Genomic DNA, 27,411 nt, shown 5'->3' on the forward strand with positions numbered 1-27,411 from the left:
GGATCGACTACTTGCGAGCAGATGTTGATGCTTCTTTTGATTTGGAATGATTCCTTGCCATCATTACTGTAATTTTATACTGTGTTTTTGCTTATAAACCGTTGTGTATGTTTTCCCACCGTTCAATTGCTCTTCATCCGCATGACCAACTGCCGAGGCTAAGACGCAGCGGCTGAGATGTGACAAAACAGCCTCGCATTTCTTCCAATCGCTACAGTAGTAATCTTTTCATACGCCCTTGAAATTATAGTAAGATGAGATGCCGCACACGATGCGTCGTACTTCGTTTCTGAGCACAGACATCCTCCGTTCCATGAAAACTAATCGCTTCACCGTATTTTACGTCGTTTCTTATTTCCGCGTTGCCCCGAACGGATAAGACTTCCGGTCAATGCATCGCTCGCTACCAAAAGTCCTAGGCTAGTATTAGTAGTAGTAGTAGCATCATCTTCACCGAAACTCTCTCCCCTTCTCCTTATTCTATAGTACATGAAATTTATCGCTTAAACAAGTCATCCAAAAAAAAAAAAAAAAAAAAAAAAAAACAGGTCTTCGGAACACACAGCCGAGGCGTCAAAGCTGAAGCCAGGCGAACCAAGTCTGGCCGAGAGTGTCTGCCGGGCGTTTCATGTAAAACACCCTACCCGCTGCCATTCTTTACCGGTCTCCAAAATAAAGAATAAAAACAAAACAAAGCAAAGCAAAGCAGGTTACTAGTAATACGCTAGAATCAATCTCATACAACGTAACAATGCATTAGCTGCCGATAGATAGTACCTTGGCTACTGATGGGGGGGCCATTCTCTCTACTCCTTGCTTGTCATAGCCAACCCCTCCTCTCCTCTTTTTCTGTCCAAAGCTCACGGCATCCCCTCAAATCAGCGCACAAGACACACCTCGACTGGTGCTGCCTTAGCCGAGCTTCACGTTTACTGTCAGACGAAAGACCCAACCCTGCGGCGCCTGTTCGAGATGTTTTTGGAATCTTCTCCGATGCGCCTGACAGGTCATGTTCGTCTGACCGCAGTAGAAGCAAAAGAGAAAAAAGAGGCAAACGCCCAACGAATGGGGGCTGAATATGGGCAAAAAAGGGGGCGAATCTGGTCAAAAAGAAGATGGCTTCGGCATTCGTTAGCTCTGGACCCCATACGGCATATGCGTGTCTAGTCTATGTTGAATGCTTTTTCACATGAGCCGTCGCATGAGTCTAGAACTTAACGAGTGTAGCTGCAGGAGGAGTGAGATCGTATACGCCCCTTTGGTATCGTCTAGATTTCTTCAGCCGCATCTAAGGATCGGCTCATCCGATGTGGATAGCCTGTCATTAGAAGATGATTTAGTCCGGCTCCCCAGTAGAACTTTTGATGTAATATGTACGCATTGGGTTAAGAAAATGGCAAGCTGTGAAAGGGGCATAACGGAGAATCGACGATGGGACGAATGGAAAATGGCCTGATCTCTTCATTCTCTAAACTCACACCGAACGAGAACGCATGATACCCACTATCGTCGTCGGCATAAAGTTCAGCAATCAACTGGGTTAGACCAAATCGCCATCTTGGCGGCCGTTGTGGTCTCTCAGCGCCCTGAATCCCAAATCTCACAGCACCACCTCAACACCAAAGAGGGTGTGTTCACGAACTTGCCACGCAATCATGGAGTAAACTCGAACAAAGGCCCGCTGGCCGGACATAATGGTAGCGCTTGTTGTTATATTCTAGATCTGTGATTACGGGTATCCCGTAGCCCACACATTCCCGGCATGTCCCTCTTATTAGCGTTGCGTATCTTTGTTTAGTAACGACGAATTGATGACATGTCTAGCGAGATTTAGCTCTAAGCTGCAGCTAATCAAGATTCCCAATTTCCTCGGTTTGCCACTATCTCTGTCCATCCCGTGATGATGGAAAGCTTACCAACGGTTACCTAGGTGAACGTAAGATACTGTAGGGGGGAGAGGGCGCTGGTGGCGATGGAAGTTTGCCGAGAAGCTGCAAATCGACTACGCAGTCAGACTCGCAAAAGGGAACCGCAATAGTTGCATCTGAAGTGGAGTATTGTAATACAGCTGAGGACGATCTTTGAGCTATGTAAGAGAGCTAAGAAACGGTGGAGGCTTCTTAGTCCAAAGCACTGAGATAGGTACACCGAAGTATGAAGCGCGCGCAACGGAGATGGCAGAACAGGGTGTAAATGATAGCGAGGAGAGAAATAGTAATAGTAATACTAGGAGGAACGGATTTAGTTATAGCGATTCATAGCTATAGACGAGAGGAGATCAGAGAAGACACTAGAACGTTATCACTCGTCGTTTGTGCAGGAGTTTTCGACGTGTGGTATCTATGATGGATAGAGCATATAGCTGGCATATTGTTTACACAAGTTATGTAGAGTACAAGAGAACGCTACTAATTATGCTGAACTCAATTGAACGTTTTTTGCTGTAACTGAACAATGTCTGATGTATTAAGGGAATGGCAGTAGTACTCTCTATTCTGAATAGGATAATACCAGGAATTCGACTAAGCAAAAAAGACTGACAACATGGAGTTCTTTTCTACAGTAGCTGTAGAAACCTAGACTGAGATGATCCATCGTCATTGTATATTACTTTATGTAGTTGATAAGTGTTATAAACCGGGATAAACTTAAAAGATAAGAAGCTACTTTGTAAATCGGTTGCAAGGTCTTCGAACAAATGTATGATCAGACGTTGGAAGGATCAGAACAGTACGCATCGGGCGCGCTGTTTCATTTAGTATCTGATGGTCTTTGGATACTGTAATTTCAGCGATTTCAGTTGGGGAGCGAATAGACAGAGAACGGTGATCTCGGAGCAGACGATCTGTTAATGTAGGATAGAGAGTGATGGATGTGAAAGATCTAGTGTAGTACCTTTAGTGCAAAGTGATTTGGTCTATGGTAGCACAAGATGGTGCTAGAAGCCCGACGTATGGTATTTGATCATTGTTGTATGAATGTTTTTTAGATCAAATAGGAAACAAAATTGAGAAACAGACAGTAGAGCTCCGGGCTCATAACCTGTTGTAACGAGAGAGAGATGCAAGAAAATGAATCAATTGTGTTGATAAGTATCCAAGTTCTATCCAGGTGGATGAATGAGTAAGGTCTGTTGTGTATAGTAAAACCAATTTTGTTACACGCAAACATTGGTGCTATTTCATCCAACATTATTTGTTTGAGGATTAACGAGCTACTTACTTCCTTCAAGATATACCAGGTTTTATAATGAACATATGAACTATTTCTGTGCTGAATTATGAGCGTTACATTTAAAAGTAGAGTTAAATCCAAGTCCATTCATTGCGAAAAGGCCTAAACTTATACTAGTAGTTTACCGCCCCGCTACGTATAAACGAGAGGGGCGAGAAGATTCACCAGAAAGAGAGTTGGAGTAAACGTAACTGACAAATTCAATTTATAAGCATATAACGCTGGCCTATCCAAATTCACGCTAAATCTACTAATTCTAAACCCTAATCTTAATCCCTTTCGCCTTGATACTCAAGCCATCCATGTATCTCGTAAACATTGGCCTATCGCTTAAGCAACATAGGAAGACTGCTGTTGAGATGTTCTTACAATCAGTCGTAACGTAGTATAAATCAATTTGCCAACTTCCAGTTGGCACTATGATCGGTCGTTGGGCTCCTTAAAAACCACCGCATGGAGATCTTCTAGATGGCCCCTTAGCGCGGCGGCGAAGCCAGATATTGCGCTGTTTGGAGCTGGGAGGTGAGTCGTGATTCCCGAGAAGACACCGGCGTGAGCGATCTTCGTACTAGATCAGGGCTGAGACCACGAGGAAAGACTGACTGAGCGATGGTCTTTCGCGTGCCGTCAAGACTGGCCGGGCTTTGAGAACCACTGGTTGCCTTTTCGTTGGTAATGAGACCCTTTTCCTGGACGAATGCGCTGGAGCGAACGTGATATGGATCCCCTTCGTAATATTTGTCCATGATAGGATGAACCATGACAGTTTGCCGGTGAATCGTCAGTATCGAGTTGGTAGGAACATTGACCCAATTTTCTAATATTTAATAGTTAATACGCATTCTCAAGTGCGTGTATCTTCAGCTCTTAGCATTCTTTCTTACCTCTTTCAAACGTTAGTGGCTCGCTAGCGACGAGGACAATATCGCCCCCCTTGTCTTTTCTGTCCATTTGATATTGACGATCATCCGGCGAAGGAGTTCTTGTAACCCATTGTGTTCCAGACGAGTAATATAGGCTAGCGGCCTCGTCCTTGGAGCTGCTGATGTAGCGGGTGCAGATGACGCTGTGACCGTCTGTAACGGCAAAGTTCAAGAGACTTCTGGTATCAACATCCTCGTTCTGTAGGATGCTCTGAGGGATGCTGTCGGTTAGCTCGTTGATTTGAGCAATCGTCTTCTCCATGGCGGTACGTAGCACTGTTGGTCCAAACCCGTTGACCGGGCATGCGCTCGGATCGTAGCCTGACTGCTCAAGCGTGTTGAGAAACAGGGCGAATGCCCATTCGCTATCTGTTCCTCCCTTCACGCCGAGATACCATTTATCAGCCAGTAGGCTTCCTAGACGCCGTTTGATATGTTTCCAGCCACCAAGGCCACCGTTATGCATCCACATCAGGCTTCCATGTGTGAATGGGTGGCAGTTGTCCTCGCTCAGCGAGCCTTCGGTCGTTGCTCGAACATGGCCGAATATTAGTCGAGATGCAGTCTTGGATGCGATGCGCTGAAGATTCGTGCAGTTCCACGCGGGGATCGTAGATGTGAACAGGCAGGGAGCCGACCCGAGTTTGATATCGGTATAGAAGCCTATGCCAAAGCCATCGGCGTTGTTTTGACCTCGTCGCGTGTCCTATAGATACAAGAAAAGGGCATGTGAGCCATGTCTGGTCGTGAACTTGTGGCGAGGAAAGCAGGGAGGGAGCTCAGGCTTACGAGTCGTAACCGTGAATCAAATGACTGCTTAAGGATCGAATGAGTCGGATCGAGAATGAGTTTCGATAGCAGGATTTCGTCGCTGCCTTTGTAGACCTAGATGTCGACAGAACTTGGGTTAGCCTCCCTGCAAGATCCGATCTCGGGATAGCAATGCTTGGTGTTTGCGGTGCCCTGGGCGATGACGTACCAAGAAGCGGCACATGGCGGGCAGTTAGAAGCGGCGCTGGGATAGGCTCAGTAGGAATACGCTTGGTGCGGTGATGGCGCTGAAGGATGAAGCTGGCGATATCAATCAGTGGCCTGCGAGCTCAGAAGCAGCTGAAATATGCACAAGTACGGCGAACTATGGAGTTCGAGGATGAATCATCGGCCAGGATGACACCATTGCCGATCGGATTGTGCCAGTGCCCAGGCCTTATTGGGCTAGCCTGGCGGAAAAGATGGGGTATCGGTACCTGCGCCTGGATGGCTTACCGCTTTCGTAGCAGTCAGCTCCTCTCCAATTTGAGGACTGGAGAACTCATATAATGACGCTGTCTTGGGCTTGTATTTATCCCAGGCGAGTAGGGATTGAAGCAAATCAAGAGTAGGGCGTGTTTTGAGTACGAGAAAATTTGAGACGAGACGGCGGGTGCTGAAAATACTGAGTTGGCCATCAAGGCGCACGCGCCAATACATCATAAGTTGTGCATGTACTTGTACCTTGGGATTTTGAGTTTATGCGGCTATTGGTGACTAAAGATGGCGAAAATCTTCCAATTCCAGTTCAAGAACATTCGATATAGCCTATTAGCCTGCGACGGGCTTAGAGAAGAGGCAGAATCGCCACGGAGATTTCTGACAGCTACTTAGGTATACATGTTATATATTTTGATGCATTTATTATACTTTAGTTCACACTATTGCGCCCTGCTTGTGGTATGTTTTGTCATCACATGTGCCTTTTGAGGAATTTCTCTATGTATCTATTTACCCACAACCAAGTCATCTGTACTAGGCTTATTCACTTTATATATATTGTCTTCCTTGAGAAATTAAAATCTGGTAAAGCGTTTGTTATATCTGATTACTGCAGTGTAGTTTCTGCCGGGAAGTTTTCCTCTACAGACTTGGTGATATCTCGACAATGCATACGATGCCATTGAGGAATGAGAATGTCTGCTCATTACTACCTAGCCAAAGGGTGGCTCCGCTCTCCGTCTAGATCCTTATTCCTAAATCCATTTAGTCAACTGAAGAAGAAACTCTTTGACCACGTAATTATTTCCGTCTTTGACTTGGTGCTAATTGAAAATAAAGCAATAGTTGATCAAAGAGTTCAATTAGATGTATATCAGACAACTGCTTCCCCCCCCAAAAACCGAGTATCGGTTTTGGCGGCGTGGCCTTTGACATGCACGACCAGCGACAGCACGATAAGCAGAGTGAGAAAGATAGCTTGTAAAGCATACATCGATCCAATACCCTAACTTTCATCTTGGTATCAAGGCCGTCTGCAAAATTGCTCAGACCGATTCAACAAAGAAGGTGGCAAACATAGAATAGTAAAGAATGGCTGTACATCTAGAAGATATGGATATCCTCAACATGGTTCTTTGATCATACGTGGCTTCAAAACGCATTCAACTATCAAGAATCGACAGTCGCTGATGTTTTGCATCGAGAGTCTCGAATAACGCATAATAAATCATGAAAAGAATGACATATTTATGGCAATATTTGCCCATGCAATCTTTTCCCCCTTGTCTGACCTCTTCATGGAGATAACTATATTCGTCATCAAGCTTAAGTTAATAGCCAATATGGGCCTTTGTCTTGGAACAGTGATAGGATAAGGGCATTTGTAACTTCGTCGCCGTATCATTTTCATTATTTTCCATGTCAATAGAGCTCATCATCTTCTTCTTTTACGGCGGCTTGGCGGTTCTACACCTCCGCTTAATTCAGCGCCTCGAAACAGTAGTGGGAAGTCCATGCGCAGCCCTGTTGTTGGCGTTCGCAACCCACCGGTGTTTCTGTTGAGGCATGGTAACACAAACATAGATATCTTACTGCTTTACTGTAAGGGATATCAGCCTTGCTAGACTGTCAAACTTCTGAATTTGAGGATGAGGAATGCCGAATCTGCTACCACCGAATGGCACAAGCTTGAAGTGTTCCTCAAAATGGGAGGAAGAATGTACCACGACCACAGAGACGGGTGAGAAGAGTGTAGGGATGCATCTTCAAGGAATTTCAAGAGGAAATCGCGCAAGTACTCCATTTAACTGAGTCTACTGATGGCCCAGTGCTGTGACAGATCACTGTCAAGAAGGTCCGCTAATCGAAACGGACAAGAAGACAAGGTCGCTGCTTGTATAAGCAGTCCGCGAGGCGTTGACTTAGAATGGCTGGCTTGGCATTTCACAACTAGATGTACCTTTAGACACATGTACGTACGAAGCCCACCGTGACAGCAGTAAGCAGCTAGAATGCCAATATCGAAGATCTATTTCAAGCGCTCGAAACGGCAATTGCGGATCTACACTGAATGGTCAACGAGGGTCTCCTCGAGGCTTTCTTTCAGGGGGCTGCCACACCGATGAAGGGCTGAGCTCTTGGGAGCGCAATGTCAGCAGCCCTTGTTTCAATCGCTTCCTGCCGCAGGATAACCCATATGTTCAATACCATGGTATGCCATGCCGCTGGGTTTCGATAGCTGTCGGCGCTATAGCGATTGATCCCAGGTCGAGCAATTAGCATGACGCCATAGACAATTTTTACAGACATCAGTCTGAACCATGAAAACACGTGTGTGCCGTATTTGATTATTTGATTACCTGGATGTAGTTGTCTCGCCTTCGTCCAAGCGTCCGCTTGGTACTTGCGTGTAATACCGGCGATATCCCTTCATGCACCGTGACACATTGGCGTTGGCACGCGACTTCGGGATAGTCTTGGTATTACTAACATGACTAGCACATGTAATCAATTACTCGCGACGCCACGCAAAGCAACCTCTCTCTATACGAGATTTGGTGCTTCCTGAAAAGTGCTTCAACAAGCAGAAGAAAGAGCAGCGACATAGGCTTCGCGCACAGCTCGTTTCGCGAGGACATGAAGAATCCATCTAGGCTAAGATAGCTCATGTCGACAACAACAAACATTGATCGATTTGATCGCCAGCTGAGCATGGATTGAGCCAGAAAAGATGCAGCGGCTCCAGTGACACGCAGCACGCCTTGCCCGCCCCTGCAGACCCGCTGTGACAGGCGCCCACGCTGCGCCAATACAGCGCCCTGGCCCGCTGGAACCGCCCCGACGCCAGCGGCAGCCCCAGATTCGTCAACTCCCAGAAACGCGCCAACGATCTCATTTACACGCTCCCGCGTCACCGTGAGACCGCGTCTCTCTCCACTTTGCCTACATGTCCTAGCCTCACTCATTTTCGCTTATCCAAAAATCTAGTCTCCGCTTGTCCAGACTCTTTTCCCTCTGATCCTGTGCTGTGCCTCTCCCTTGCCATGACATGATTCGACTCGCCTAATTCTCTTTTTGCATCCTCGTCATCTTGCAGCCTTTGAGACGGGCATCTACGCCGCCAGCAACATGGTCCATTACCACTATGGCCCGTCCTCAGATCCCATCTACCCCTCGAGCCCGCCCACCGTCAATGCGTCCTCTCCGGCAAGCCAGATGCTGTCGCCGACGAGGTCGACCCGGCGCAAGGAACGACGAAATCCCTCGGTGACGCCCCGGAGGTTTGGACGGTTCTTTACGCCGCGGTCGTCTCTGCCCAGCGGACGGCTGGTGTTGGGGATGCTGGACAGCGCCTCTGTCAACAACCGCCAGCTAGCATCCCCCATGTCCTTTCTCAGCGACCCGCTGAGCTCGGATCCGCTATGTCCTCCCTCTCCCAGTGAACGGCTAGGAATGAATGGAGAGCAGAAGAGGCTGCTGGAGGAAGAGATGCAGACGGATGGCACAAAGAGGAGGAGACTCAACGGTGGTGCGGATTCGTGGCTAAACAATGGCACTATTATCGAGGAGGATCTGACCGAGGGCCTTTCCGAGGACGGTGCCGGGACAAGAGAGTCTCTGGAGAGCTTGGGAGAGAGGCGGAGAGCTACTTTGGTAAACAGAGATGCTCTTTTTTACAAATTGATTGTGATTCGCTGACAACTTCCTAGAATCTCTTCTTCAAGGCTAGCCGCAATGGTTCCCGCGAGCTGCAAGAAAAGATTGGACTGACCCCACAGAGACTTGTTGCCGCAGACCCTAAAGCTCCCCTGGTATAGCTTACTTATACTTCCCCTTCTTACTGTCCTGGAGCTTGTTGCTAATCTTTCTTGCTACCTGCAGCAGCTTGAAGGATACCAGCCCCAGCCTGTCCGCAAGTTCCGGGATCTTGGTTTTGAAGCTCACCTCGTCGACCGGGAGCATGGCTTTTCTTCGCACCATGGTAGCCAGCTTCTTAGTTCTCCGGCATGTGACCCTAGGATCGAGACATCTTCGTTTTATAGCCGAAGCAATGACCTTCACCACTGCGTTGCCTCCAGTGGGAGCGGCAATACCATTCCATTCAGTCTGGCCAGCTGCCATAAAGCTTCGGTTACCGCCATTGGCGACGAGCAAGGATACGTTCGCTTATTCAACACCACCTTGAACGATGCCTCCGACGACTCCAAAGTTGACGTATACATCTCTGTTCACGATAATGCGATTATGGATCTGGCGTTTTCGGAAGATGATACGCGGCTGGCGACGGCCTGTGGTGACCGCAGCGGCAAGATTCTCGATGTTCCCACTCAGACGGTTGCTGCCGAGCTTGGAGGTGGCCATTGGGATTCATTACGGCAGATTGCATTCCAGCCCGGCGAAGCAGCCGGTAATGTCATCGCCTCATCTGACCGAGCCGGCCGTATCCAGATATGGGACTTGCGATGTTCCTCATCGCCAGTGAACAGCTTTTCCTGCCCCAGCGGCATCGGCCAGCGAGATATTACTTTGGAGCCATTCCCAGCCAAGGGCATAAACACCATCGACAACGCCCATGAGCGTACGGTCCAGGGCAATACATCCTCGGCATCAGTTACCGCTATTCACTGGATGCCACCCGGCCGCGAACACCTTCTACTCTCTGCATCCGAAGCCAATGCCTCAATCAAATTATGGGACACGCGATATATCAAGCCTCGGCGGCAGGCCGAGGAGACACCTCTAGCTGTGACACAGGAACCACGAGGCCACACGTGGCGCTCCTACGGCATTACTTCCATGGCTCTCAGCTCCGACGCGGCCCGCCTCTACGCCGTTTGCAAAGACAGCACCGTCTACGCTTACTCTACAAACCACCTGATGCTCGGACATGCCCCTGAGCTTGAAGATGGAGCAGTCAAGCGTAGACCCAACGGAACTCATGGCCTGGGCCCCATGTACGGCTTCAAGCACGATTTGTTCCGCGCGCAGTCTTTCTATGTCAAATGCGCTATCCGCCCCGGCATCAACGGCTCCTCCGAACTCCTCGCCGTGGGCAGCACCGACGGCTGCGCACTTCTCTTCCCCACCGACGAACGTTACATTCGAACCGCCTGGGCTAAACGCTCTCACATCCTCCCCGAAGCCAGCGCCTTTGCCACTCCATCACAGAGCATATCGACCCCCTCTGCCTTTGGATCATCCGCCGCCGCGCCCCTACTCCCCATCTCACGCTTCGGTACCCCCCTTATCCGCGGTCACAGCCGTGAAGTTACCACCATGAGCTGGTCTCACGACGGCAAGCTCGTCACCGCTTCAGACGACTACATCGTTCGCCAGTGGCAGCAGAACGAGTCTCAGGCGCGATATTTACGGCAGGTGGGCGAATTCGGTGGCGAGCGTCACATGGCAGGCTGGGCCGACGTGGGAGACGACTGGGATACTCCCGATGATGACGACGACGAATAAAAGAAAAAAATTAACAATCACTGAAAAAAAAATAAACAAGGAGCGGTAATGATGAGTATATGAAAAATGAAGGATACCATGGCATGGGACTATTCACCTGTTCTGATTTGTTTTGCGGAACCCCCCCTTTCTTCCAACGCTTTCAAGAAAGTTTGCGGACATTGTGGCATAATATGCTTGGATGAGCATTGTGTGGAAAAATTTTTTTTGGAAGCTGTACATCTTTCTACATGAGAGAGAGTTGTGTTTCTCCTGTTTCATATCATCGTTAGAAGCATAGCAGTGGCGTTTGAAGGGTTTAGCTGTGGCATAGCATAGCCGAGCATTGTCTTTTTTTTTTTTTATAAACCGCGAGGGGCGAATTACATGTAACAAATAAATACTGTTAAAAGTCATAATCGTAACTCTATTGATTGCGGCTGAATATCCAACTAATCAATCTAGGGAGTCTCTCTCTAGGAAATTCATGTCTCGAACGCACAGTGATATGCTAACAAACTTGTACAACAGCCTTTCGTCTCACGCTCTTCTCTTCCGACTTCATGTGGTATATCTAGAGCCCTCATACTATGACCCCTCCAACGCGACTGTATATTACATAGAGGAAGAACAAGCCAAATACGCCCACTAGCGCTGGTCCTATCATAGTGCCACTAGCATCTCGCCGTTGTGACTTTGTATGTAAATCGAGACCATCTTTTGCAGCACGATGCTTTCGCGGTGGAATAGGGAGCGACTTTGCAAATCTCATAGATTTGGGAACACCAGAGCACGCTGTTTCGGTACTTGTTGCGGTATCCCCTTTCTCATTTTCCACCGCGTCTAGTGATTTACTCCGGAATGGATTTCCAATGCCGCGCTCTCGAGCAATAAGGAGGCTGTCACGCAGACGCGCCCCAAATTGGGTGCCACCTAGAAGACTCGCCAAGGAAGGTCTCATGGGCATCTGTACGACCGGCTTCTCATCGTCTTGTACTTCGCTGCAGACGGCGTCCAGTTGGCCGACAAGCAGGCCTATGTTCTCCAGAATGTATACAGATTCTTGGAGGATATCCTCCCTCTCTTCTGCTGTCAATTCGCTTTCCCATTGAAGCAGCTTTGTCTTATATTCCTGCTTCAAGTCCTCACCATCGTTTTCCGAGTCAAAAGACCAGAATCGCAGTGGCATGATATTCTTGCTGTGGTTAATCTCTTCTATTTGCTCCAAGGAGGAACCAATGATCGGTGCTGGCTCGCACGGCTGCATCGTAGGTTTGATGTGCTCGGGGACAGTTTGCCAGAACTCTTCGCCGGCCTTTTCGAGGGTTGCTCTAATGAAGCGTCCTCCGGCAAAGAGCGCCATGAATAGGTTGTATGAGTAGGCGATGAGGACGTGTGGCTTCGCGCGGACGACTTGTGTGATGTGTGAAATAAAGATGGATAGCTCGCCTGTTCCCTTTATGCCGTTGATTTGGAGGTCGAGGATGTCGTCGGTCCAGCCCGTCATGGATTTGATATCGGTTCTGAGGCGGTCGGAGCGGAAGAGCTGAGGAAGATGTATCTCTTTGAGAATAGTATGCATACGCTCAGAAATCTGGCCTGGAGCGTCTCCGGGAGGCGTATCGAGAATATCCAGCCACAATCGCTCAAAAGTCATGTATATTGGGAGAATGTGCAGTAGGCCGCAGGCATAAGGGCCGGAATCAGGGGCCTTTGGAGGGACTGCCAGTGGTAGTCGAGACGTAATCAGTTTATTGATTTTCGTATGCATCGGCCTTGTTGCGCTCATTATGTCACCAGCCAGTGACTTTGAGGTTTGTGAGGAGCCATTGTCAGGATAGTCCATTGTAATAGGAGAGGCCATGGCGGAGATAGGGCTTTGCTGTTGATGCCAGTCTACTCGAGTATAATCCGGCGTAGAGAATCAATAGGGCGTAAGATGGAAGGTGTAAGATAACAAGCTAATATATGATGCTGATATACGATATTGCCAAGGCCTTGTTCAAAAGAAGAAAGGAAGAAGAACAAAGGCTGAAAGGAGCTGTGGTCGAAGCGGGTTTGTGAATAAGAAGAGAGTCTCAAAAGAATGTTCAAAAATGTAAAGTTAATCAAGTGGTTGTAGTAATAGAAGCAAGTTGGGTATCCTAGGCAGGCGAATAGTAGGTTCAAGACATGCATGTATACCGCGTAATAAAATGACACGCTAACAAGCCAAAAAAGCGAGACCTGCTGCTCGCACTTTCCAAAAACACCGAGGGAGAAGTAATAGAAAAACCAGAATCAAATGGCGTCGAGTTGCATGTGCTCCGAGTAAGTCTGCGTCATATGATGGAAAAGCCTCCTTGCATTTCCTGTGATACCAGCCACAGTCATGGGGTCTTATAAGCTGAATAACGGATCCAATCACGCCTTGGCTAAGAGAAGACGCGCAATGGGATGGATGGAAATGCGAGATAAGATTATGCAAAAGTCAAATCGAAATCGAAATCGACAAAACGGATTTGCACTGGTCCCTGAGCAGATCGATGGAGGCTTTTTCGCCGTTTTGCTGATCTCCCGCTGTAGTGAGCGCTACACACTGCCTTCTTCGGGGCTTCTGTGGAGTAAATGCGTGTGAATGTGTGCATGCAGCGCTGTATAAGTCGAGTAACACCGCGCCCTTTCAAGGCTTGTACTGTAGCTTTTTCCGGTAAGAATAGCAGTGTCAGCAGACAAATTCAGCGAGCTCGAGCTTGTTTCTTCCAGTAGGCAGCAGTGCTGCAAATCGAGAATTGTTTGAAACACGAGCTGGGCTGATAACTCGTCGCTGCCTCGGAGCAGACGCTCCCTTGCGGCGTGACCTCCGCTCGTGGTTTTTCTTCCATCTTTCACTAACGATCGGGAATTTAGCGGTACCATCGGGTGTATTCAGCGTGGAGTCCCGCTAACAGTTGTACGTTACTCTAGGCATAGCATAGCGTGTCTTATCCAAAGTGCTGGCGCTAGGGATTATCTACTTGAATCTCCATCTAAACTGTCGCGATAAGAAGAAAATGTAGCGTCTACTCAAAAAATCTCATCCTGGGGTATAATATTGTTGTTGAATACACGTATTATTGGCCGTGTATTCATCTGAGAGCATGCCTCAAACCGGCATAAAAGGCTCCTCATTACTCTCATCCATACACGACGTCCTCGTCAACGCCATCGGCATCAGTTGCGGTGGAGACTGTAGCCTTGCCAGACTCATCTTTCCCTGTCTCATGATTGACAAAGACAAATGAAATAAAGACGACTGCGGCACCAATCCAGTAGATGAAGCTGGAATACTGCTGGTACTGGAATATCTCGCCGATGAGTGACAGCGGTATGGTCAGAGACAGGCCTACCGTGACAACTAACGGGGTTGTCAACAGCATGGCCAGCGCCCAGGATAGGTCGCTGACAAAGGATGCGATGGCATTTACCTATGCAAGTGTGAATAAGTTGATTCAAGAAAGGCGAAGAGAATGTGACTTACAATAATGATTGTCCAAATCTGGCTCGTCGGGGGTAATTCAAACTGTATTAGACTCGAGTCAGTCCTTGCAAGCTCATTCCAGCTGTAAAGAACTGGTGAAGCTGTACGTACCGGTTCCATTTCAGTCCAGTGTAAGACAAAGAACAGCGGCCACAGCAGCGACAGGTTAAACACTCCAACCAGCCCAAAGAACAGCTGCATGTTGACCTTGTCCTCGTTGCCCACCCGCCGCTTCATCACAGTCACATATATGCCGTAAAGCACGGCGCTCATAAAAGCCATGGTGTCTCCAAGGGCAATCTGTCCGGGCGTTTTATGCGGAAATGATCCCCTGTTCTCGTCACTCTTGCCCGATAGATCTACCATGGAAATGAGCGCAACGCCCGTGAGGGATGCGAGGACGCCAATTAGTTTGCGCATGGAAAACGTCTCGACGCCAAAGATTGCGCCGAATACCAGCGTCCAGACGCTGCTGGTTGATGTTAGAATGGTAACGCTGGCCACACTGGTGTACTGGAGGCAAGCAGACGACAGGTAGTTTGCCAGAAACCAGAGTATGCAGAACTCGAGACTTAGGACCGCAGTCTCACGGAATCCAAGCTTCTCGTGTGTAGAGTTCCACACGGGGCCACGCTCGTTTACTAACAGCCGCTCGTGTACTTCTGGGCCCTCCTCGTCTATTGTAGGGCTCGTTACGGCGGCTTGGTATCGGTATTCCGCCCATATACGCCTAACATCGCTTCGCAGTCCATGGATTCCTCTTTGTGCTAGATATCGAATGAACATGGGTATTAAAGAGATGGCGAACATGGAGGTGTTGAAATAGACGAGGAAAAACGGCTTATCATAGGTCTGGTCGGAGAAGATGAACTACAATAGCACTGTCAGTTGGTGTCTGCATTCCACACATTAGGCCCAGCAAAGCAGGCTAGATGTACTGACGCTGGCGAGAAAGTTGGACAGCGTCCAGAGAAACACAGTCGTCAATAGAAAGCAGATTCCCAGCGTTCTCCGAGCCACGCCTCCCAAGCCCAAGCGCTCCCGGAAGCCAACTGCTGGTGACGGCATCTGGCTGTGACCAGAAGCTGTTGCGTGCGAAGGCCGCCTCACAGCCTGGCCGTCGAGGGAAGACATGGTCACTCTGGTGTTCGTCTCGGTCGTCTGTCTCGTCCGCCGCAGATGCTGGTAGTGGCGCCGCTCTTATCGACAACAGGCCCGTGACGTGAGTCGGATCAGGCTCCAGTCATACTTCGGTGGTCGCGTGCATTCTACTTTGGGCTATCTTGGAGGAGGTGCTGGAAGGATTGGATCATGCGCTGGCATATGCACCTTCGGACGCCGAATTCGGTAGGGCGAGATGCAACGGTGAGACTTTCGCAAGCAACGCGCCAAGCGAGGCTTCTAGCCTGGATCGATATGTCGCTGGAGACGAGAGAAGCGATTTCGAATGCGAAAGCCACAGCAGTGGACAAAAGCCAGGCTGACGCAGAGTGGAATTTTGCCATGGAGGGCTAGTCTCGGGGTTAGTGGGGTGTAGCGGGACAGGTTCTGAAGATACAGCACTTGGACGAACCCAGTATTGCTGCGAGATTCTGATTCTGTTACTGGAGTGGAAAAATAGGTCAAGACGTTTCTGAGAATTATGGCTCTGAGGGAGAATGAAATGCATATTTTGGTAGGTAGGTAGTAGTTGGTAGGTATACACAAAATCACGGCTTCGACCAGGCCTTACAAGATAACCTGCAACTCCGTGTATGATACAAGTACAATAATATGTGATACAAGCACAACGGATGCGTCATATGTTTCATTCAAACCCTTTGCCTCTGTCTTACAGCTCACAGGTGCATGCATGGTTGATGATAGATAGCCAGCACCAGTGCCGCCGTTAACCCAACTATATAGCCTGAGTTCTGGGTTCTCTTAGACGGGTAAATCGGCGATGATACTAGGCAGTGACTGCACTCTAATGAGACAATAAGAGTGTAATATGCTTGCATAAGCCCCAGGTTGCTAAAAAGTATGCACGGCCATAAAAGTAAGTCCAGAGGTTGCGAGGGAATCAAGGAACATTGACCCCAAGACAATCGCCGACGTGGCCGACATACACAACGCCAACTGTCTCAATTCGCCATACACGACATTGCCAAATAAGGCAACTTGTAGCTTTAGTAAACCACACTGACGTTGTTTCCCGACCAAGCGGCTGTCAACCAATTCTAAACTCTCGGAAATGTCTTCACACAGATGGGAAGTTCCGGAGACGCAAATACTCCAGTTCTCAAGTCTCGGGATACGAGCCAACTGCCGGGTTCATGATGCGATATCAAGGTCGAATACAACGTGCATGTACCATCTGAACGGCGTTTATAGTGCCTTGGTAGGCCGCTTAGCGCTCTCTAGCGTCGCTTTCAAGACCCTGAACGCAATGACACTTGGGCGACGGCCCATTCGCGCTCTTCGCTTATCTCGCGTGTTCGCTGCTGGTTGCCATTTTGGGCTTCGGAGAAAGTCGAATGATGCAGCTCGCCAACGAAAGCCGGGCTCGCGAAAGTTCTAGCGCAGCGCGGGCGTTTGGTACTCTATTCTCGGCCATGAATTGGTCCTTTTATCCTTGAATATCGTAGACTATGTCATAGCCTGATGCTCCGTTTTCCCCTTCGAGTACTTCTTTAAGTGGATGGGGTCGCCCTTGTTTTTTTTTTTTAAAAAAATACGCAACATAATACAGTCTTCTAGCTTTTAATCAATTGACTGCTGTTTTCCGCTTACCATTGTTCATCATCCAAGGTGGTACTGTAAATAGCCCTTCTAATTCTTGAAAAGCTGGAACTATTTAGACTACGTCGACTTGCAGCATGGTCTCAAAAACCCCAACCGAAGAACAATCACATTCTCCCAGAGGCAGCGCTGCATCTCAACTACACAACATGAAAGCATCACCAGAATCAACAGACTTTGACACGAATCGATATATAAAGGGCAGAGACAGGAGACGCAAACGAGTTTCCAAGGCTTGTGAGCGATGTCGAGTAAAGAAAATCAAGGTTTGTTCACTACAGCAGCCTAAATCAACTAAGATAAGGGTACTAACAGAAGCGACCTTGGTAGTGTGACGGCGAACTTCCTTGTCAAAAGTGCAAAAAGCATGGCAATGTCTGCACTGCGGCCATCCGCAAGAGAACAATTCACGTGGAATACAAGCAGGTCCCTAAGAGGTTTGTTTCATAATCATTAACAAATAGGTGGAACAATTACTAAACTACAAAGTAGCTACGTTGAGTTTCTTGAAATCACACATTTGGCCATGATTGGTACTGTTCACAAACTATACATGATGATCCAGAAGAATCAGTCATGGGACCTTGGCGAGCCAGAGTTGAATGACCAAGGTGAATTGGTCATCCACGACATAGCTAAGAAGCTGGGATGTATTGGTCCCAACGATGAAATCGAGCTGCCCATTCAGTACGAATTGCCGGCAACTGCTTCCGGCATGGCAAGAGTCGCGGCCCATCCGAAGCGACTGCAGTATGGAGGTTACGATGCAGAAGATAGCGACGGTAAGGAGCCAGACTCACCCACAAATGATTCTGCAGACGGAAGCGTTCCATCGCAGGAACAATTGCAGGGCGTCGAAACTGAGCTCAACTACCGACGAGAAGCTTTTGCTAGCCATAATCACCACGTGAAAAAGTCTCCTCAAAGCGCTTACAGCTTTGACGACTTGGACAATAGCCATTCTGGGTCTGAGGGAGCCAACAGCTGCGTTACATCATCACCGTATAATTCACCAATTTCAGACGGCACCGAATTTTCTCAGCCTTCATGGGGAACGATGCCCGACGACATGACGCTTTTCCTTGAACGATACGGGCCGATACCAGTTACAGAGAAGATGACTTGGGAGTTTGGCGATTCAAATTTTGGCACACAGAAAAACAACTTTTCCGGGACGTCTGATATTGAGTCGCTACTCATGGAGAACCAGATAATGTTTCCTGATTACAATAATCTTTTCGGAATAGGCATCGCAGACACTGTTAGTATAGGAAGAAGACCAAGTACATGTACTTAGGTTGCATCTGGCACTATCATATCAGACAAGTATTACTCAAATCAGAGCACCCAAAGCCCTTGCAAACGTCAATTGCCGTGAATCCGAGATCCATAGGAGTACCAAGTTGAACTCGAGACCACTCTTACACTCTAACATTCGTAGCCCCATGAAAACATCACCTAACCAAATCCTAACTTTGATCTATATTAAGCGTCAGGAGACGTCAGTACAAATATGTTGTCAATGGCCATATTGCATTTGATGATTGTGAATTAACTTAGGAACACTACAGAACCAATTGTTGCAGCCTGGCTTTGCGCACCGCTGGCTGCCAGCGGCTTGATCATCCACAGTGCTGCCCATGGTTGTACGAGTTTTGGCTAACATGAGATAGAGTAGGCACAATATTAAATGAGGGCGCTTTGACCCAATGGTTGATTTCTTTTCTTTCTTTCTTTCTCTTTTTTTTTTTCCTTTTGTGGTGATTGAAAATTTATTGTAGGTGAGGTATCCAGAAGCGATTCAGGAATTCACACACGGGAGGGCATATTCATATACTTTTCTCTCACTCCAGTATGGTCGCACAGACAGACTTTGTGTGTGTGACAAACTGGAGACATACTGATGTGGCTTGCTCCTTTTTTCGTGCCAAGCCGGGTTGGACGAAAACAACCGATCCTCATCACAACACAGCTCAATAGTTATCACGTTCGTCACCATCGGTATCAACTCACGAATTCCACAGCGCCAAACCTTTATATCTTCCAAAGTCTTATGCCTCAATTTCATTCGCGCAAAAGATTAGAGAAAAAAGTGCCTATTTTGAGGAGATGATAAGTTTACTTAGTACAATGTATGGGACGTGGCCAGCCTCTCCGTAAACAATGCGCGCTCCGCGTTCAGATTTATGGATTCTACAACACTTTCATAGTTGCTTATTGAAACGTTGGTTACTCATAAAGTTTTGGGCAAAAAGAAACGGGGAAAAAAAGAGAAGGCAAGAATTCCATCAAACTTTAAACTTCCTTGGATCCAAATTGCTAACATTCGCACTCTTGGCTTCGCCATCCAGAATGTACTCGGACATCAGCTTTCCCGTCGCTGGGCCGTTTTGAATTCCCCAGCAGGTATGGCCAGCCGCAACCCATAGGCCGGGAGTGACCGTGGGCCCTATAAGAGGGCCGCTCTCCTGTCCGAAGCGTATATGCCGTGGTAGGTAGCAGGCTTGTTTGGCCTTGATCGGCGCAGCAGCCAGCACGGGGCTCACGGTTGCAAAGTAAGAAATGATGTCGTCGCAGTGGGCTTCGTTGAATTGAACCTGATCAGCTGTTTCCGGTAGTGGCACGTCGCTGTCGGGCTCGCCTGTAGCATCGAGCGTTTAATATTGGCATCATCTTCTGTGGAAAGCGTGTTATGCTGTTCTTATGGCGACTTACCACATGCGTATGCTTCGTTAAACGGCCGAGCATAGATTTCGGGATCTACCCTGCCTTTGTGCTGCCTCTTCTGTCCCATCTTTGCTCGATGATCGGGGATAAAGTCTGCGGGTAGCTCGATGTCTGTGAAGACGGCATACGGCGTGACGTTGACATCGTAGACAACGCTGTGAGCTCTTAGGCCCTCAACCTTTGCCCGCGGGAGAACTCGGCCTGTCCATGGTCCCGCCGCAACAATAATGTCGGTGACATCCGTAATCTTGTTGACCTCGTCTGTTGTCCGGTCTAGATACTCGACCCCTTCCACGGCTACCTTTGATGTGACGAGCCTCGTGACTTTTGCATTGGTTTTGATAGTGACGCCGCCCTTCTGAGCGAGCTCTGCAATTGAAGTCGTAAAGTGGTACGGATGCACCTGAGCAGTCTCGGTAGCTCCCGGCGACCCCATCTCAGCCCATCCTCTCACCACCTCTCGGTCTAACCAGTCCAGATCAGCAGGTAGCTCCTCGTCCTGGAGCAGTTCCCTGGCGGCTTCATCTTGCTTGGGAAGCTTCTCCCAAGCCTTGCCATTTTCATCTGCGGGGTTCTGGAGTTCACCAAGCTTCTCCTTCGTCACAACCGCCTCGATGCTGCCGCATTTGATCCTGCGATAGCCCCAGCGACTGGCCCCGTCGTGCTCGGCGGCCAGCTCCGAGTGCAGCCTGTATGACAACGGGACGATGCTTGCTGGATACGCCCACAGCCCGAGAAGACCGCCAGCCTTGCCCGAGGCACCGGCAGCCACCGCTGGAGCGGCCTCCAGAAGCGTGATGGTGTGCAAGGCAGGGCTGAACTTGGGGTGGCGGGTCAAGTAATAGGCGGTGGTGCAGCCGATGATGCCGCCTCCTGGAGAGCTGCGGTGTTAGCTATGCCGGTACAAGCAGAGCTAGCCAGCACCGAACCCCTCTATATGGGGAACGGCAGTGGTGTTTGCGTCTGGATGTGGCGCTGGCTTGGCTGGATTGACACATGGCTGGATGGACACTTGAAGATACATACCGACAATGACAATGTTTCTCTTGCCCTCCATGGCGGGCTACGAGTCGATTCACTCCTCCTATTGCCGGCGTTACGCAAATGCAAACGGGAGCTCAGTTGGAGCTGCAGAAGCACATCATGAACATGCGCTGGTGGGTCTGCCGGGTCATGACGTAAGCCATTCGGGCACTCACAGTTGAGATGGACAACAACTCATTCTTATCATATACTGGATGCGAGATTTCATGCTGTAATTCTTTGTTGGACAATTGAGTAGAAAGAGGTTGACAATGATGGTGATCGTGTCGTTACTAGTGCCATCCATATTCTTTTGTAAGAGAACCAGTCAGCTGATACTGCCAAGTCTTGGAAGGATGCCATCTCTTTTATCCAGTATCGAATTCTTATTATCATAAGTAAGTTGAGTTCTTGCTGATCGTCGTTGTCTTCATGCTGCCTAAGAAAGCCAACCTTGATAATAAGGTTCTGTCATTTCTACGCCAAGACAAGGGTCTTCGTATACAGCCATCAGTCTTACATCGCACTTATAAGTCATAACCTAGCACTACCACTGCTCTTCTTCAATAGTGGTTCTACTAAACCATAGATCGAATCGCAACGCTATTACAGTAGAACTAATTTAGGCGACTCAAAGATAAATGATCAACAGGCAACAAGGGCCTGGACCGAAATGGCCTGCTCTCCCGTTCTCGACTGGTCGATAAAACGCACTTGTGTGCGTCACTATGATTCAGAGGCGCATGGAGAACAACATTTTACTCCCATATTGGCGAATGATTATGCTAGAAGCAAACCGTTAGTTGGAATGGGCTTTACATATAGGTCGGAACTCTCTTTTCCTTCAGAGCGCTGCTAACGCAATCGAGTGTTGTGAGGGGCCTGTGGCTTACACCGAGACGCGGGGAATCACGTTGCCCAGATTCACTCCATGAGGCATTAGGAAATGAAGCATCTTGAAGCATTGAAAAATTGAAGCTATATAATAAGAATTGAAATAAAGAAAAAAAGAAATGAATCCGTTATCAATGGCCAATGCCACCGCTCATCAGGCGGACCGGCAATGAAAAGAACCCTTCACAGTCCTCAAATAAGCAAACTAGTATCTTGAGGACCTTGCTTTGCACCACATCCAGCACAAAACTTATCCCCGTCTCGGCAAGCATAACCGCATTGCGTACAATATCGTCTTGACTCTTGAACCGGCTCCGAAGAACCAAGTCCCTGTGCACTCTTTGGCCTTGCGTCCGGCGCTGGAGATGCCGATAAGTAATACCCCGGCGGCTGTGGAGAGGGGGCTCGCATAAACTGCTCTGGCTGCTGCGTGTTGGGCATCATATAAGCCTGCTGCTGCCCGGGCGACAAGTAGCCACCGTCTTGCCCCTGAACTGGCATTGAGTTATTGTACAGCTGCTGCTGCTGCTGTGGAGGAGGCGACACAACCGGGGTGGCGGCTTGTTGTTGTTGTTGTTGGGCAGCCTGATTTTCTGCGGCTGACTTCTTTAGGGCTTCTTCGACAGCTCGCTGCGTTCGTCGGTCTTGTTCTTCCTCTTCGCGTCTGCGTGCGTCCACTTGGTACTGGATCTCCATCTCACGCTGCGTGCTCATCATGTCCTGTCTTTGTACTGCGCGCTTGGCGGCGACGCTGGATGCACCGACAACCATGGCGGCACCGAGGATGGGTCTTCGTCGACGTCCGAACATTGTGATGGCTGGAACTGGGAGTTGTAGTTGGGATTAGAAGATAGACTCGGTTGATTGATCCAATGTATAGGAGTCAATCATATCCGGGGAAGCGTATAATTGATCGTTCTTATACCTGGGGCGAGACAAGACAACCCCTCAGCGCCTCTGTATGTCGACACTTAGAGTTCAAGCCACCCTGTCGATTATATGAATCTATTGGGCCTCGGCTTTGGCCGGGCGAGGCAGTGACAGTTGGCTGAGCCATTCTCCCCCACTCATAACGGTTAATTATGTTTGTTTGGACAGTCTGTGGTATTGATGCTAACGTTTCTTCGCATCGGTGCCTGCGGCTGACAAGCTATATCGAGCTGAGCCGATAATACAAGTAATAGCGAAGCCACCGCCATGATGAAGTTAGTGGGCTTTCAGACCAACGAAGAGTTAATGCCAGTATTGATGAACATATCCGAGTAACATCGTATCAATGAAAGTTGCGTGAGATACGATATCGTGCAGAGTGAGGGCGTGGACTGAGACTTGGGAAGATGAGTACGCAGGGCATAGTTGTATAAGGATGATGACTGCGAATCTGAATGACTGCTAATCTGGTATAATGTCATCAAACGTTACATACTTGTCTATTTACAATCCATCTATAATTTTTTCTCTTACTCATCCCTCTGCACGCATCAATACAATTTATGACGCAGGCGCAGGCTTCTTAATCTCCTCCAGGATCCTGCCCTGGAACTTCTCGGGCTCAGTAGTGCTGGCCCAGCGGTCGACAACCTTGCCGTCGCGGCCGACGAGGAACTTCTCAAAGTTCCACTTGACCCTCTCCAGACCAAGCAGGCCGGGCTTCTCGTGCTTCAGCCACTTGTACAGCGGGTGCGCATCGTCGCCGTTGACGTTGATCTTGCCGAAGACGGGGAAGGTGACCTTTTGGTCCAGGGAGCAGAAGTTCTGGATCTCCTCGTTGGAGCCGGGCTCCTGGCCGCCGAACTGGTTGCAGGGGAAGCCGATGATTGTGAAGTCGTCGGGGTACTCCTTCTTGATCTCTTGGTAGACGGACTCGAGGTTCTTGTATTGGTAGGTGAAGCCGCACTTGGAGGCGGTGTTGACGACCAGGACGACCTTGCCCTTGTAGTTGGACAGAGGAACTTCGTTGTCGGTGGCTGCAAAAATAACGCGCTCGTTAGCAGATGTCTCCAAATGCGAGTGTACGTGCTGGCGCAGATGGCGCAAGGCTGATTGATAATGAGGAGAATAGAGGGGTTTGCATGTGAAACTTACCGTCAAGCGCCTTGAACTCGAAGAAGTTGGTAGCGGAAGCCATGGCTGAAGAATACAGTCTGCGATGTGAAGATGTGTCCAGACGGGGGATGCGATGGCGATGCAGAGTCGGCGTTTCACCAGGCTGGGCTGCGGCGGAATATATAAAGCGACGACTCCTCACAAAGTCATTCCACCGGTGACGTTTTGCGCCTAACGGTGGCACTCGGCTTAGTGCTCCAAAGCGGCTGGTGTCGCAGCTCCGGAGTTTCAGGCCCCGGAGATTCGGACCCAGGAGGGCAGCGCCTGAGAATTTGGAATGCACTGGAGGGGTCATTTGTTACGGCGGGGCAAAAGACATGAGGTAGAGATGGAAGCAACAAAAGACGGAAGCAAGCGATTGTTGCCGCTACTGCTTGGTTTGTGCTTCAGCCTTACGGAGCTCCGAACCGAGGCTCATGAGTTAGTTTATCACGTCGTCTGCGCTAACAAAATCTCAAATACTTTGATGTGATTTTCTGCCGGGTCGGAGCACTGAATTTGTCCGCTAGAAGGCGATATCAAAGACCCCGCAGCTACAAACGACATGACGACTCTTCATTTTTGCCTTTTAAGCTGGGCTATTGATTTGTTCGAGTACGGTGAACGCTCGCATGAGGCAGTGGCCATCGATAGACTTCAATCTCAAATACCATCTTCAATGTTCCATATTTGGCACTGGATAGCCACGAGGCTAACATCCACAGGGGACTTTTTAGCGCCCTGAGCCAGGCACGGTGCGCTGTGGCGGTCACAAGCCATGAGGTATTGAAGCTTGTGTGGGGTGCGCATCTACAATAGCCGCCCGCTGAACATTGTCGATTTAGCTTATCCAGGGCTTCTAGAAAACGATGGGGGAGGAATTTTGGGAGTGATCGCCTTTCTAAATGTAGTAAATGTTACATGTATTATTGTTGGTCTTATCATCAAAGTGAGTCGCAGAAGCCCTGGCTTTTCATGGGACTCGACAGAAGGGTGATTAATGGCTTGCCAGCATGCTGTTACAAATCCCAGAAACTCAGTAGACTACATGTACCTACACGTATTTTCTTATGGCGGGGCATCTTTGCTCAAGTCGCTCACGTCCACGGCGGCTGCTGATTCGCTCTCCAATTCAGACCTTTCGCTCAACAGTTGAGCTTAGAGATCTGCCAATCAAGCCATCGCATGAGCGGTGGCCTCGGTCAGAAGCCAAGGCCTACCGGAGATAGGATGCGAACATAATGAAAACCGGTCAGAGGCGATGCATTTCATAGCCGCCAAGCTCCCCTCTATCATTTGAGTGTTCTAACTCAACATGGTACAATTTCCATTTCCTTAATCTACATGTGACTAAATACACTTGACATCCGTCTTTATAGATGCCTGTCCCTTATTTTGGATGTTTAGTAACACTTCCTTCTCTATTGCACTCAACACTACTCCAGATTGTTAATGCAACCAAGTACTATTGCCGTTGGCTAAAGCTTCTCCTCTCCTCTTCTCTTAAGAGGTATATTAACCGGAAATCCGGCGGTTCTCATTCGGGCGCTTAATGTTTTTGTTGCATCGCGGGAGCCTTTACCCGTGGAGAGTCAGGTTTCTTGACAGCTCCGCGACATACTCCGAGTTCCTTGAGGAAGATGTACCTGACTGATGTAAGGTTCTCCTTACCACATGTAGCCCTAAGGGGTGCTATATAGTGGTACGGGATGTCGCATTATTATTCTCTACTTGTTCAATTGGAACCATCCCTAAGACATAGGGTCTCTGAAAGTTATTATCTTGAAAGTTATCATCTTACAATCAACAACTATCACACACGAGCTTGAACATGCAATTTCGATTGGGCTTCTGGGCTGCTCTTCTGGCCTGTGCTCAGACTGCGAGCGCGACTCTGCAGATCGTGCCTGGGGCAACATGGACAGCAGCATGTCCCCTTTTCCTAGCACTCTTCCTCTTATCAGTGCATAGCATTGAGATCTCTAACTAATCGTGAATAGTCCAACGGCCTACACATGCAGGCGCATGGTGGCGGCCTCATCAAAGTGAATGACACCTTTTACTTGGTGGGCGAGGATCACACGAACGGCGGTGCATTCCAAAACGTCAACTGTTATTCATCAAAAGACCTGGTGCAGTGGCAATACCAGGGCGCATTGCTGTCGCTCACCACCACTACTGGTGACTTGGGATCTGGTCGTGTTGTTGAACGGCCCAAGGTGCTGTGGAATAACCGCACGGGCAAGTATGTAATGTGGATGCACATTGACAGCAGCAGCTACGGCGAGGCAAAGGTCGGCGTCGCTGTCGGAGATACAGTTTGCGGCAAGTATCAATATCTCAACAGTTCCCAGCCACTAGGTTTTCAGAGTCGAGACATGGGTCTATTCCAAGACGATGACGGGACGGCCTACCTGCTATCAGAAGATGTATGTTCTATCCTTTTAAACTCTTTACAAATCATGGTAACAAGCTGATGTAACTGTTGATGTGATAATATAGCGAGCCAATGGCCTTCGCATCGACCGCCTATCTGATGACTATCTAACAGTTGTCAATGCGACGTACCTATGGCCAGATCATATTGAAGCACCAGCCATGATTAAATCAAATGGCCGTTACTACATGTTTGGCAGTCATCTGACAGGGTGGATGCCAAACGACAACGTCTATACAACATCAACGTCAATCACAGGGCCCTGGAGCTCCTGGACAACCTTTGCCCAGACCGGGTCACTTACCTATCAGTCTCAGACCAACTACGTGCTGAAGCTCAGTGACAACGAGGCATTTTACCTCGGTGATCGCTGGATCTCAAGCGACCTTGGCAGCAGCTCTTACATCTGGCTTCCGCTCAACATATCTGGGACATCTGTGAAGATGCCATATTCTCCCAGCTGGGTCCCCAACGTCAGCGGAGCAGTGGCACAGGGCTCTTGGACACCATCTCCGCCAAATAGCTACTACGAGGGTGAGACGGGCACGTACGCCAATGGGGCAAAGACTGTTAGCTGCACGAGCTGCTCGGGCGCTGGATCAGCGGGATATTTGGGAGGCCCCTCAAACGGTACGGTTACTTTCCGTCAGATTTCGAGCAGCGCTGCTACCATGACGACAATCACTATTCAATACAGGAACGGCGACTCAACGCCGAGATTCGGCGCAGTTGTCGTCAATGGTGGCACGCCTATCAAGCTCGAATATTTGCCTAGTGGCTCTGGTGTCTCTAATAGCACACTGCACACACTTCTTCAAAAGGGAAATAATACCATAACATTCAGTGGTGCTGGGAATTCCACTTACGCGGCCGATGTCGATCGATTGATCGTTCCTGTGTCATAAGATTGTGGGGTCTTAGGGCATGGTAGGTAGACAATGAGCATAAACATTGAGATCACATAGCCTGAATTGAAAAGGTTGGAATTAGTACCCTGAGCTAGTAATCTATCAGACGTCTTATGTACTACTTCTGTTGTAAGACACACAACCAACCACCAAGACTATGCTGATAACAGAAAGCACAAAAGCTCACTTACATGTACTTTGATG

The 27,411-nt window shown here is 48.8% G+C and overlaps 10 protein-coding genes across 10 annotated transcripts; 3 read left to right on the plus strand and 7 right to left on the minus strand.

Moving 5' to 3' along the window:
- Positions 1–3,710: 3,710 nt before the first annotated feature.
- TGAM01_v207112 (glutamine amidotransferase) lies at positions 3,711–5,151 on the minus strand (the record flags this gene model as incomplete). The annotated part of the gene is made up of 4 exons (XM_018804140.1): positions 3,711–4,051; positions 4,119–4,863; positions 4,947–5,042; positions 5,137–5,151. The coding sequence occupies 4 exons, from the start codon at positions 5,149–5,151 to the stop codon at positions 3,711–3,713; spliced, it is 1,197 nt and encodes a 398-aa protein (XP_018662569.1).
- Positions 5,152–7,330: 2,179 nt separating this feature from the next.
- TGAM01_v207113 (hypothetical protein) lies at positions 7,331–7,842 on the minus strand (the record flags this gene model as incomplete). The annotated part of the gene is made up of 3 exons (XM_024550020.1): positions 7,331–7,470; positions 7,529–7,656; positions 7,769–7,842. The coding sequence occupies 3 exons, from the start codon at positions 7,840–7,842 to the stop codon at positions 7,331–7,333; spliced, it is 342 nt and encodes a 113-aa protein (XP_024405256.1).
- A 695-nt stretch (positions 7,843–8,537) lies between these two features.
- Positions 8,538–10,874, plus strand: TGAM01_v207114 (hypothetical protein; the record flags this gene model as incomplete). The annotated part of the gene is made up of 3 exons (XM_018804139.1): positions 8,538–9,062; positions 9,119–9,220; positions 9,291–10,874. The coding sequence occupies 3 exons, from the start codon at positions 8,538–8,540 to the stop codon at positions 10,872–10,874; spliced, it is 2,211 nt and encodes a 736-aa protein (XP_018662568.1).
- A 562-nt stretch (positions 10,875–11,436) lies between these two features.
- TGAM01_v207115 (hypothetical protein) lies at positions 11,437–12,717 on the minus strand (the record flags this gene model as incomplete). The annotated part of the gene is made up of 1 exon (XM_018804138.1): positions 11,437–12,717. The coding sequence occupies one exon, from the start codon at positions 12,715–12,717 to the stop codon at positions 11,437–11,439; it is 1,281 nt and encodes a 426-aa protein (XP_018662567.1).
- Positions 12,718–14,008: 1,291 nt separating this feature from the next.
- TGAM01_v207116 (hypothetical protein) lies at positions 14,009–15,486 on the minus strand (the record flags this gene model as incomplete). The annotated part of the gene is made up of 4 exons (XM_018804137.1): positions 14,009–14,299; positions 14,353–14,394; positions 14,464–15,222; positions 15,295–15,486. 4 exons carry the CDS (start codon positions 15,484–15,486, stop codon positions 14,009–14,011), a joined length of 1,284 nt encoding a protein of 427 aa, XP_018662566.1.
- A 1,724-nt stretch (positions 15,487–17,210) lies between these two features.
- TGAM01_v207117 (hypothetical protein) lies at positions 17,211–18,430 on the plus strand (the record flags this gene model as incomplete). The annotated part of the gene is made up of 3 exons (XM_018804136.2): positions 17,211–17,399; positions 17,464–17,570; positions 17,626–18,430. 3 exons carry the CDS (start codon positions 17,211–17,213, stop codon positions 18,428–18,430), a joined length of 1,101 nt encoding a protein of 366 aa, XP_018662565.2.
- A 991-nt stretch (positions 18,431–19,421) lies between these two features.
- On the minus strand, positions 19,422–20,917 carry TGAM01_v207118 (hypothetical protein; the record flags this gene model as incomplete). Its single annotated transcript, XM_018804135.1, has 3 exons — positions 19,422–19,774; positions 19,849–20,733; positions 20,887–20,917. 3 exons carry the CDS (start codon positions 20,915–20,917, stop codon positions 19,422–19,424), a joined length of 1,269 nt encoding a protein of 422 aa, XP_018662564.1.
- A 1,052-nt stretch (positions 20,918–21,969) lies between these two features.
- Positions 21,970–22,587, minus strand: TGAM01_v207119 (hypothetical protein; the record flags this gene model as incomplete). Its single annotated transcript, XM_018804134.1, has 1 exon — positions 21,970–22,587. One exon carries the CDS (start codon positions 22,585–22,587, stop codon positions 21,970–21,972), a length of 618 nt encoding a protein of 205 aa, XP_018662563.1.
- Positions 22,588–23,268: 681 nt separating this feature from the next.
- TGAM01_v207120 (peroxiredoxin HYR1) lies at positions 23,269–24,178 on the minus strand (the record flags this gene model as incomplete). The annotated part of the gene is made up of 2 exons (XM_024550021.1): positions 23,269–23,816; positions 23,863–24,178. The coding sequence occupies 2 exons, from the start codon at positions 24,176–24,178 to the stop codon at positions 23,269–23,271; spliced, it is 864 nt and encodes a 287-aa protein (XP_024405257.1).
- A 1,515-nt stretch (positions 24,179–25,693) lies between these two features.
- TGAM01_v207121 (glycosyl hydrolase family 43 protein) lies at positions 25,694–27,204 on the plus strand (the record flags this gene model as incomplete). The annotated part of the gene is made up of 3 exons (XM_018804132.2): positions 25,694–25,825; positions 25,863–26,291; positions 26,365–27,204. 3 exons carry the CDS (start codon positions 25,694–25,696, stop codon positions 27,202–27,204), a joined length of 1,401 nt encoding a protein of 466 aa, XP_018662561.2.
- Between the last annotated feature and the right edge of the window lie 207 nt (positions 27,205–27,411).

Source organism: Trichoderma gamsii (genome assembly GCF_001481775.2).
Source record: "Trichoderma gamsii strain T6085 chromosome Unknown Scaffold_25.2, whole genome shotgun sequence".
Taxonomy (NCBI): domain Eukaryota; kingdom Fungi; phylum Ascomycota; class Sordariomycetes; order Hypocreales; family Hypocreaceae; genus Trichoderma; species Trichoderma gamsii.